Source organism: Zalophus californianus, chromosome 9 (assembly GCF_009762305.2).
Source record: "Zalophus californianus isolate mZalCal1 chromosome 9, mZalCal1.pri.v2, whole genome shotgun sequence".
NCBI lineage: Eukaryota > Metazoa > Chordata > Mammalia > Carnivora > Otariidae > Zalophus > Zalophus californianus.
The window spans coordinates 100,248,074-100,260,783 of NC_045603.1; the positions used below are offsets into that span (position 1 = coordinate 100,248,074).

At 40.8% G+C, this 12,710-nt stretch overlaps 1 protein-coding gene across 1 annotated transcript in view; it reads right to left on the reverse strand.

Annotated features, from left to right (window-relative positions):
* The window catches only part of NDUFA9 (NADH:ubiquinone oxidoreductase subunit A9), a 41,441-nt gene that overhangs the window by 23,698 nt on the left and 5,033 nt on the right, over positions 1-12,710 (reverse strand). Inside the window, exons 2-5 of the mRNA XM_027594953.1 lie at positions 10,919-11,089; positions 10,458-10,555; positions 5,995-6,086; positions 4,735-4,876 (exon numbers count right to left, since the gene is read on the reverse strand). Of these exons, the coding sequence (XP_027450754.1) occupies positions 4,735-4,876; positions 5,995-6,086; positions 10,458-10,555; positions 10,919-11,089 (503 nt within the window). The remainder of the gene's footprint in view (positions 1-4,734; positions 4,877-5,994; positions 6,087-10,457; positions 10,556-10,918; positions 11,090-12,710) is intronic.

Genomic DNA, 12,710 nt, shown 5'->3' on the forward strand with positions numbered 1-12,710 from the left:
CCTGTCCAGCCTTCCTCCCCACCTGCACAGCCACTGCGAGTGACATATATGTCCAGGTGGACTTGAACCTCTGTTTCTTGAGCATCTCAACTCCAGTGATCTCCTCTTTTCTCCCCTTCTGCCCCCTTCAACTCATTCAGGCCATGGACCATATCAACAACTGCGATTATCCTTCTTCTGAAATACTACATGAAGACATCCTGCTCTCAGATGGCAATCTCCCATACTTCCAGCTGCTGCTTCTTCATCACCTGTTCCTGGGATGTCTTGTCATCACCTTCTCAGGAGCACTAGTCCTCTGATGCTGCTTTCCCCCACATCAAATCCTCCTAACTTACCTCAGACTAGATGCCATGGCCCAACTTTTCAATCACTCTCTTACCCATACTGTAAACTACCTCATCCCTTTGTCTTTACTCTTCCACCCACCAGGCAAAATCCCAATTCTGAAACAAGCCCATTAGCTTCCTTCTTTGAGCCATGCACTCCTGCTGTCTTCAGAGCTAGAGGAAAATAAATACATAAAAATCATAAATTGGACAATTCAATAGCAAAAAAAAAAAAGTCCCAATTTGATCAAAAAATGGGCAGATCTGAATAGACATTTTTTCCAAAGAAGACATACAGATGCCCAACAGGTACATGAAAAAGGTGCCCAAAATCACTAATCATCAGGGAAATGCAAATCAAAACCACAAGGAGATATCACTTCCCACCTATCAGCATGGCAATTATCAAAAAGACAAGAAATAACAAATGTTAGTGAGGATGTGGAGAAAAGGGAACCCCTGCGCACTGTTGGTGGGAATGTAAATTGGTGCAGCCACTATGGAAAATAGTATGAGGGTTCCTCAGAAACTTAAAAATATAACTACCATATGATCCAGCAATTCCACTTCTGCTAACATGTCCAAAGAAAATAAAAACACTAACTTGAAAAGATATCTGCATCCCCATGTTCAGTGGAGCACTATTTACAATCACCAAGATACGGAAGTAATCTGTCCATCGGGAGATGAAGGGTTAAAGATGTCATAAATACACACACACACAATGCAATTAAAAAAGAAGGAAATCTTGCCATTTGCAACAACATGGATGGACCCTGAAGGCATTATGCTAAGCAAAATATTCAGACAGAGAAAGACAAATACTATAGATCTCACTTATAAATGGAATAAAAAAAAAGAAAAAAGCAAACAAAACCCCAGCAAACTCATAGATACAGAGAACAGAGGCAGGGGTAAAGGGGATCAAAAGGAACAAACTTCTAGTTATAAAATAAATAAGTCTCAGGATGTAACATACAGCATGGCGACTACAGGTAATTTGAAAGTTGCTAATAAAAGAGTAAATCATGAAATTCTCATCACAAGGGGCGCCTGGGTGGTTTAGTCGGTTAAGCGTGGGACTGCTGATTTCAGCTCAGGTCATGATTTCGTGATCAGGTCATGGGATCAAGCCCCATGTCGGGCTCTGTGCTCAGCAGGGAGGCTGCTTGTCCCTCTCCCTCTGCTCCTCCTCCCGCTCATGTTCTCTCTCTTTCTCAAATAAATAAATAAAATCTTAAAAAAAAAAAAGTTCTCATCACACACACAAAAAAATCTGTAACTATGTGTGGTGATGTTAACCAGACTCATGGTGGAGATCACTTCACAATATATACATATGACAAATCATTACATTATACACCTGAAACTAATGTGTGTAAATTATACCTGAATTCAAAAAATCATAAATTGCTGCCAGTTATATACTCATGTCATAAATTTTAACTGGGACTTCAACATGTCCCAAGTATTGTTTTCTTCTAATTAGCTGTTCTCTCCTGTGACAATTTCAAATATTCTCTATTCTATTCAAATTCCTCCCTTACTATTCTCTTTCTTCCAATAAATGACTTCACCTTCTCATTCAAAGGGAAGATATGGCAGCAGACAAAAACCACCTCAAGCTCCCACGAGAAAATCCACAACTCTCCTCCTTTCTTATCTCCCCTTGCTCCAGGACTCACTTCCTTTCACTTTCTCAGGAGCCTGCCCAACTGACTCTCTCCTCTATGCTCAGTCTCACTCTTTACCAGCACCTTCTCACCAGCACTTACACAATGTCAAGACCTTCCACCTTAGAGGAAAAACGATTCTCAACTCCACGTGCCCCTTCAGCTTCTTGCCCCATCCCTCTTCTTACCAAACCACTTAAAAATGCCACCTGCTCTCACTGTCTCCACTGTCTCAGCTCCTGCTCACTCTTTGTTCACCTGTGCTCTAGATTCTGCCCCAACACTTGCACCCAAACCATTCTTAATCAAAAATGACCTCCATCCATGTTGGTAGATCCAAGGTGACTTTCCAGTTCTCACCTCACTTGGCATTCATAAGCAACTACTCCCCCCTTGCGACACTGTCTTCCCTTGGCTTCCATGACCTTATACTCTCCTGGTTTCCCTCCTACCTCACCAAGTCCACTCCTTCTCAGTCTTTGTTTGTTTGGGTTTTTGCAGGTGCCTCCTTGTCTACAAGAGCACTAATCATTGGTATTCCTCTGAGCCCTGTCCAAAGTTCTCTCAATCTATGCTTCCTCACAAGGCAATCTTATTCCCAAACATTGCTTCAATTAACTGGTTTTATTTTTTTTTAAGATTTTATTTATTTATTTGGGGGAGGGGGGGAGAGAGGGAGGGAGGGAGGGAGGGGGGGAGAGGGGGAGAGAGAGAGAGAGAGAGAGCGAGCATGAGCGGGGGGGAGGGGCAGATGGAGAAGCAGGCTCCCCGCTGAGCAGGAACCCTAGGATCATGACCTGAGCCAAAGGCAGACGCCCAACTGACTGAGCCACCCAGGCGCCCCTAATTAAGTGGTTTTGTATCTCCAAACCAGACCTCACTTCTGAGCTCCAGGATCATAAACCCCATTCACCATTGTTACTTGGATGACTGACACACACCTGAAATGCAACCTGAGTCCAAAACTGGATCATCCTCTTCCTTCTCTGTAAATACTATTTTTCTATGTTTGCTGTGCTTTGGGATTACCTACGGAGAGTTAAAAATATCGATGCCCAAGTTCTATCCCCAGAGATTCTATTTTCATTGGTCAGGGTGCAGGATTTTTCAAAGTTCCTAGTGCTTCTAATGGGCAGCTAAGGCTAAGAACCACTGCCCGAAAGCCTTGTCCTTCTCTAGTGTTTCTCCCCTTATTCACCAGCACCACCATCTACCTCGTGGTGTACACCACAGGGCTGGACATCTCTGAGTCTTCTCCCACCACTGACTCCAGCCCCAACCCTGGCCCTTCCAAACAAGCATGGATTCTGACGATTCTGTGAATGCCAGATGCAGGCAGGCAGAGAGTGCACGTGCTCATTCTCCCTCATCCATGCGGTATAAAAATGCTGAGGCTTGAATGTGCTGCTAGCCAGCTCCATGACTATGAGAAACAGCTTACACAAAAAGAAGGAGCTGAAAGAATCACAGAGAAACCAAGCTGAAACTCTGATGAACCTTGGCACCAATGTGGCTAAGTTTCCTTATTGCTGGATTTTTCAGATTACAGGGGCCTATAAACTCCCTTTATATTGAACCAGTTTACATTGAATTTTCGGATGCTAGCAATTAAATGCTCCAAACTGATAGATAGATGCCCTCTCTACCCCATTATATGCTCCTACAGCACAGTTCCCTACTTTGCAACACCAGGCACAAGTGGCATTATTTTCCTCAATAGATTAGAAACTAGATAGGGGCTAAGACTGTCTGTTTTATTTGCTACTGTATCCCCACCATCTAATACAATATACAGCACACTGTAGGTACTTAATAAATCATTTGTTCAATAAAAGAATGCAGTGGGTCAAAAAGCTGGAGTCCCTGGCAAAGAACTCTGCGGTCCTTACCAACCTGACCCAAAGCAGGCTCAGGATAGCAGAAAACAAATGCTAAAATCAGCCCCAGACACTGCAATTCCTCTGAGTCCCTGATAATAAAGACATTTCAGGGGGCGCCTGGGTGGCTCAGATGGTTAAGCGTCTGCCTTCGGCTCAGGTCATGATCCCAGCGTCCTGGGATCGAGTCCCGCATCAGGCTCCCTGCTCTTTGGGAGCCTGCTTCTCCCTCTGCCTCTCTCTCTCTCTCTCTCTGTCTCTCGTGAATAAATAAATAAATAATCTTTAAAAAATAAAATAAAATAAAGACATTTCAGGCTACAGAATGACCCCAAATCAGAATGGTCAATCCCTAGGCACAATCTGGATGACAATGTGGTTTCCGGAAGTATAAAAAGCCTAAATACTAGATTTCCTTGGCAAATATTTATCCCTGTCGTCCTCAGTCTTTACATTACCCCCGTAAGAGTAGCATACGACCATGACTAGGCACGAGGTTTGAGAAAAAAAGATGGTCTTTCAACCTGTAGGTGATACGGGTAGGATGCTTTTGACAGAAATAATATTCTACCTTTTATGAGGTTTACTATATAATTCTATTATGTCCCAAGCAACTTTCAGCATTTGAGAACAGGTATCCATCTCTGAAGCCCCTTACCATAGTTCCCTGCAAACAGAAAGCACTCAACCAAAATGTCAGAATACAACACACACATCAATCTAATTCTGGATATGGAGAATCAGAAACCCTTTTTATTTCTGGATATGTCGGTGAGAAACCCTTCTCACTTAACTTGTGTTTCAAAGGGGCCAAGAAACTCTGGGAACCACTTCCCAAGTGAAATGGTCACCTACCTTATTTCTCAGATATCTAGAAGAGCTTTTAATATCAGCATTCAGATGTGAAACATGAATGAGCTTTTCAACTCCAGCTTCCTTGGACACTTGAGCAATTGCATGGGGAATCTTCACAAAAATATCCTCAAAATCAAAGTTTCTGGAAGAAGGAAAAAAAGGGGGGAGGATCAGTTAAGAACACCTGTTTAAGGATTCTAAAGCTTTCTGTGACAAGCTAGTTTTCATACTATTGCTGGAATTCTTAATAGTTAAAACTTTTAAATGGCAACGATTTAACCCAAAGTCAAAATTAACATATATATGTATATTTTACATACATAAGTTTTACTGCTCATCATTACTGTACATAATTTAAACCTTATCATAAGTCATAAATCAGCACACATAATATTCTCTGTGCTCCAGGAATCCCAAGGCTGAGACCCTTTGAGAACATCTGGCAGCACTGGTTGGGAAGGGAGGGGGGAAGTGTTGGGAGCTGAAAAGGGACCTACTTCTTATCCCCGGGCCTTTGTTTCCCCCAGGGGAAAAAGAAACTAAAAAAATCAGTCACCAGTTTAATCCAATAACATTAACATTACACAATAACATTAATGCTTACACTGTACAAGGCACTGTTATTAGTCACTACAGGAGATTTAAAGTTGAATGAGACTCTCCAAGTCACCAAAGACCTTAGAAATATGTGATGAGGCAGACATAGATTATCAAACTTTAATAAATGTTAAGAAAATGGTATGAACAAAATGTTGTGCAACTATAAGATTAAAACACTATCTGTTGATAAACAACCCACACAAAGGCTAAAAAGAACAGTTCAAACCAGTACTCGTGTCATCTTTGATTAACAATGTGAACACAGTTTACGCAAGAAAAGCCAATGTTCAGCTTGATGAACAGTAGGACAGGCAAAATCGTCCTGCCTAACCCATCCCAGCTGGACAAATCCAAAACAGGATCAGCCATTATGAACCAACCGGTCATTCCATCAAGCTGATGACACCAACCACACTGACATAATCCCTACCGGCTTTTTATGGGTAGTGCATCACATTGCTCCATTATACCAGACTTACTGCCAACTGAATCTCCTGAAAGGGGGTTTTTGGGTATGTAAGTAGGTGTTCAATCAATGCTTAATGATGGACTAATTAAAAATGTGACAACTACAATTCCTGACATTAGAAGGTACCCAGTGAATGTCTACTGAACCTTAAGACAGCATATGCAAAGAAAAAACAAGAGCCAAAGACTTACTTGGTTTCCCATTCTCGCCCAACAAGATTAATGACCACATTGCTGTGCTTCACTGCTCTTTGGATAGAATCTTTGTTTCTCCCGTCCCATTCCTATAAGAACAACAGCCAGTCAGATGCAAACATAAGGGCAAGTTTCAAAATAGGCCATCTGTTGTAGTCATAATATGGTACTATTTCATACAGGCTCCATTTATTACAAGAGAAATGGTCATGAGGTCTCAAATTCCTTCCTGATTCTCTGACTCTCCTGGAGACAAAAAGATCACAGTGTATCTGTTTTATTAGGTAATGAAATGATAGAATTAGAAAAGACAATATTCGTTTTTAGTGGGGCACATCCATTTCTGGCCACCCAACTGCCCCCTGCAAGTTTGTAAGGGAATCTGGTTACCAAATCTCCCTTCCTGAAATAGAGCCAAAGAGCCAAGGATCATTTGGGAGGAAAACTGACTTGCCCTTTTTGCAGCAACCAGCTACAGAGTGAAGTTAGGCGGAGTATCTCTTAAAGGCTAACATTAAATTGGGAGCATTCATGACTATTTTCTTATCTCTCCTTAATGCTTTCCTCTTTATAATCCTAGATCTAGTCATTTCTACTTCAGACATGAACACAACATGCAGGGAGGAGTGACCTGCCTAAAAGCGCAGGGTGAGCCAATGGCAGATTTCAGTGTAGAACTAAATGTCTGAGTGATTCAGGCCTACAGTCAGGTTGACGATTCTTGTCCAAAATGGAGACCAGGGATTAAACGACCTCAAAGATACAGCATTTTCTATGTTAAAATGAAATTGGATTTTTTAAACATTTCGAAGGAAAGTAATGAGTAGTAAGAAGTTCTTAGGGTCAAGAGGTAAGGGGTATGTATGAGCGAGAGGAGAGAGAGTGAGAAAGGAACAATGGGGTGGGGGGAGTGACTGGGCAGGCCCACTAACATACCTGTGCAATTTAGAAAGGCTCCAGAAACCAGACTCAAGAGCAAAAGATGAAGCCCTCAAGAGGAGGAACTAGTGATAACTGATGCAGGAGAGGGGATACAAGAGACATATAGAGTGACAGCTGGGGAGTCAGACAACTCCATTTACCTTTTGTGAACTGTGTACAAAATTATCTCTCCAACCTCTATGTAAAATTTGAAAATACAACCTATCTCAGGGGTTTGCTATGAAGATAGAGTAAAATAGATATACAATCTGCAGCACAATGAGTGACACAGCTAATAAAAAAAACAGTTCTTGGGGCGCCTGGGTGGCTCAGTTGGTTAAGCGGCTGCCTTTGACTCAGGTCATGATCCCAGCCCCACGTCAGGCTCCCTGCTCAGCGGGAGGCCTGCCTCTCCCTCTCCCACTCCCCCTGCTTGTGTTCCCTCTCTCCCTGTCTCTCTCTCTGTCAAATAAATAAATAAAATCTTTAAAAAAATTTTTTTAAAAAAAGCAGTTCTACACATAAGAAGCTAAAAAAGACTTTTTTTTTTTTTTTAAAGATGGCAAGAGTGGGAAAAAAAGAATCCAAGCACAGTCAGAGTGGAAGAGCTTGGGGCATATCTGCAGGAATGGCACAAGAGAAAAGCCTGGAGAGAAAGAATTGAAAGGAAACCAAATTCCCAGGGATAAGGCCCAGGGGGCACAGTCAAGTTAGCAAACCAAGTGGTTGTTCAGACAGCAGTTTCACCACAGACCAAAGCAGGGAAATCAGTACGTCACACTTAGTATGGTTCACCCTTCTCAAAAATAAACAACAATATAGTGAAGTCTTTCCGTTTTATCTTTCTTGTACTTCTCCTTTTGTAAACATTATTATATTCAAAGTAATATGCTTGGGAAGCCTGGGTGGCTCAGTTGGTTAAACGTCCGACTCTTGATTTCGGCTCAGGTCATGATCTCAAGGTCGTGGGATCGAGCCCCACGTTAGGCTCCATGCTGGGCACAGAGCCTGCTTAAGATTCGCTCTCCCTCTGCCCCTCCCCCGTTCACGCTCACTTGCTCTCTCTCTTAAAAAAAATAGTTATATGTTTAGTCTCTGTATTCTCTATTAACACTGAGCACTCCCTGTGGTCTTGTTCATCAAGACATGCTCACAGTTTAGCTCAATGCCAGGCACTCTATAAATACCTGTGGAAAGAATGAAATATGTATCATATATCTCAATTCCAATGATTCCGCATCTGCAAGCCAAAGTTTTCACCCATCATTTGTGAAATACTTTAATTTTGAGGATTGACAAAGTGACCAATAATCTCAAGTCATAAAGAAACAGGAAAAAAGCTAAGCTCCTCTAACTGTAAGACCAAGAAGATATTTGAGAATAAGATTTTAGAGAAGAAAAACACTTTAGAAACAAGAAATTTCCAACATATTCTTAGCTTGTGAACATTCAGTAAGGAATAAATGAAAATGTTATTTGGGGCGCCTGGGTGGCTCAGTTGGTTAAGCGACTGCCTTCGGCTCAGGTCATGATCCTGGAGTCCTGGGATCAAGTCCCGCATCGGGCTCCCTGCTCAGCAGGGAGTCTGTTTCTCCCTCTGACCCTGTTCCCTCTCATGCTCTCTATCTCTCATTCTCTCTCTAATAAATAAATAAAATCTTAAAAAAAAAAAAAAAAAAGTAAAAATTTGGGCGCCTGGGTGGCTCAGTTGGTTAAGCGACTGCCTTCGGCTCAGGTCATGATCCTGGGATCCTGGATCAAGTCCCCCATCAGGATCCCCCTGCTCTGCGGGGAGCCTGCTTCTCCCTCTCTCTCTGCCTGCCACCCCCCCTGCTTGTGCTCTCTCTCAAATAAATAAATAAAATCTTAAAAAAAATAAGTAAAAATTTAAAAGATCACAAATAATCTGCATGAACATATCAGAGATCTTCAGAATGTTTACCAAATTATTTTTTATTTTTATTTATTTTCTTAAAAAAAGATTTTATTTATTTGACAGAGAGAGACACAGCAAGAGAGGGAACACAAGCAGGAGGAGTGGGAGAGGGAGAAGCAGGTTTCCCGCTGAGCAGGGAGCCTGATGTGGGGCTTGATCCCAGGACCCTGGGATCATGACCTGAGCTGAAGGCAGACACTTAACGACTGAGCCACCCACGCGCCCTCCGAATTATTTTTTAAAAGGTAAAGTGTGTACATGGAAGAGCTCAGCTCCATACAGAATGATAAAAGCAGGACAATTTAGCCAGAACAGGAGACCAAGCATCAAGGCCCAGAGTGTTTCTCAATAGGGTAACTGTAGGCACTGGGGACAGTGTAACTCCTTGTGGAAAGGGACTGCTCTGGGAGCTGTATGATATTTAGCATCCCTGGTCCCTAGCTAATAAACCAGTGCGGTCTCCAGTCATCGTGGCAACCAAAAAGGCCCACACGTTTTTAATCACCCCCTTGAAGGGTCCCCACTGCCTCGCCCCATTGGCAACTCTTGGCCAAAGGAAAAACCTGCAGATTAAAGAATAGCAATAGGGAAGCACAGCGAGCACTGTTCTAAACTCAGTCTGTGCCAAGGAAACCAAGTTATAAAACACCCTATTTGTGATTTTCAGCATCTACAGAAGAACTGTCCAACAGAAATATAACATGAGGCACACAGGCAATTCTAAATTTTCCACCAGTCACATTTAAAAGAGTAAAAAGAAACAGGTGAAATTCATTTTAATAATATATTTTATTTAACCCAATATATCCAAAATATTATTTCAATATGTAATAAGTGTAAAAAATTATTAATGATATATAGCACTTTCTTTGTACTAAGGCTTTGAAATCTGGTATGTATTTTATATGTACAGCATATCTTAATTAAGATTAGCCACATTTCAAATGTTCCATGACCACAGGTGGCTGGTGGCTACCATACCAGACGGCATGGGCCTACAGCAGGGGTTAGCAAACCATATCCCAAAGGCAAATCTAGCCTGTAGTCTAACTTTGTAAATAAAGATTTTTTTTTAAATATTTTTTTAAAGATTTTTTTATTTATTCATTTAAGACACAGAGATACAGAGAGAGAGAGCATTAGCAGGGGGAGAGGCAGGGGAGAGGGAGAAGCAGGCTCTCCACTGAGCCAGGAGGCCGATGTGGGGCTCGATCCCAGGACCCTCAGATCATGACCTGAGCTGAAGGCAGACGCCCAACCATCTGATCCACCCAGGTGCCCCTGTAAATAAAGTTTTATTAGAACAGAGCCACTTCCATTCATTTATATATTATCTATAGCTGCTTTCAGGCTAGAAGGGCAGAACTGAGTAATCATGAAAAGACCCTGTGACCTACAAAAGCTAAAATATTTACTCTCTGGCCCTTTACAGAAAATGTGTGTCAACTGCTGGGCAAGAGTTTAAAAGAATGGGATGAATGAAGGATGCCCTTGGTTCACTCTGGGATGACACTGTTGGTTTATCACACTGTCTCTCTCTCCTAAAAATGACCTCAGTAATTTACATCTGTCAATTCCAATAATCAGTCACACAGGTTCTTACCAGAAAGATAATCTGGCCCAGGTCACCCATGGGACGAAGGTGCATGGTGTCATATGGATCACACCGATAGGGTACAATCACCTGTGACCCCATACGTCCTAAAAAAGAATGGATTGAAACAAGGATCAACATTAACATAATATGGATATTTACTTTATAGGACAGTGATTTGGTAAATATTTAACTTCTAGTATGATAAATGAATGGATACCATTTTTAACAAAAAGCATATTTTGCTGTGCGAGAGATGCCGTAACTTTTCAGAGACCACATTCCTGTTTCTACATCCTATACAGAAAGCATAATAATGCTTCCTAAAGAACAGCAGATCAAAATTACATAAACCCAAGATAAGAGTAATCTGTAACACTGTTAAATTGAAAGAAACATGGTTCATGGCTCCTCGTTAGGCAACCCTAATAAACGGCACTGGGGCATATGGAACTTAAAGAACTACTTACCAAGGTGGTTGACAACATATCGGCCCAGGAATCCTGTTGCTCCAAACACAGTGGCCACAATCCCACTAACTGAGGAACGCCCACCTTTGCCATGAGGTATGAGTGCATGATGAAGCTGGCGCTGCAGTGGGCCATGAAACATAGCTGTGGCTCTTGCAGTAATAGAAGAACCTTAAACAAAACCCCAGAGTATACAAAAATGGTAAATGTTAATATAAAAGTGAGTATGAATAACCTCTTTTCCTAGAAACTGGTAATGTTATTTTGCTATCAGTACTTTCATATACTTAAGTTTAAATGAACTTTTAAATCAAAAGTTGTAATTCAAGTGCCAACAGCAATAATAAACAAACTATCGCAACAAAGAATCCATGTGTCATAAGGAAATATATAAAAATTAGAAAATTGATTTTTTTTTTTTTTTTTAGAAAATTGATTTTTCAGTAACACTGGTTTGAACTGCATGGGTCCACTTTTATGCAGATTTTTTTCAATAAATACAGCACAATACTATATTTTCTTTTCATTATTTTCTTTAATAACATTTTTTCTCTCACTTTACTGTAACAACACAGTATATAATACATACAGGTAAAACATACAGAATATTTTAATCAACTATTTATGTTACCGGTAAGGCTTCTGGGCAATAGGAGGCTATCAATAGTTAAGTTTTAGGGGAACCTACATGAGTTTTTGACTGCAGGGATGGGGGGGTCAGTGCCCCTAACTACTGTATTGTTCAAGAGTCAACTATAAACTTCCTGCCCTATGGGATACAATATACCTAGGAAGATAAACACATTTAAAAAATTAAAGTTACATACTAAGAGAGTATAAACCTCCACAATAAAAGGAACTGAAAGAATGCACAGGAAAGAAGCAATATATGAGGATTCTTGGATAAAATGGATTTTGGGGGGCGCTTCTTCCAGTTTTACTGAAAAATAATCAACATATATCACTGTGTAAGTTTAAGGTGTACAGCATGATGGTTTGATTTACATATATTATAAAATGATTACAACAGGTTCAGCTTATGTTCATCATCTCATAGAGATATAATAAAAAGGAAAGAAGAAAAAAAACAATTTTCTCCTAGTGATGAGAACTCTTAGCATTAATTACCCTAATGTTTTATCATTATCATTCGGCAGCATTAGCTATAGTCACCATGTTGTACATTACATCTCGAGTACTTATTTATAACTCTAGGTTTGTACTTTTGACCACCTTCCTCCAATCCCCCTTCTGCAACCTTCTGCCTCTAGGAACCACAAGTCTGAGCTCTTTTTCTATGAGTTTGGGTTTCTTTTTAATCCCACATATAAGGGAGATCATACAAAGTTGAGATCATACGTATTCGTCTTTCTCTGACTTATTTCACTTAGCGTAATGCCTTCAGGGTCCATCCATGTTGCAGCAAATGGTCGGATTTCCTAGTTTTCTTTATGGCCGGATAATATTCCATCATATATAAATACCACAACTTCTTTATCTGCTCAACCCTTGATGGACACTTAGGTTGTTTTCATGTCCCGGCTATTGTAAATAATGCTGCGATAAACATGGGAGTGCAGGTACCTCTTTTGAGTTAGTATTTTCATTTCCTTTGAACATATGAGCAGAAGTGGAATTGCTGGATCACATAGTAGTTGTATTTTTAATTTTTTGAGGAACCTTCATGCTGTTTTCCATAGTGGCCATTCCCTTTTCTCCACATCCTCGCTAACATTTGTTATCTCTTGTCTTTTTCATGATGGTGATTCTAATGTGTAAGGTGGTATCTCAT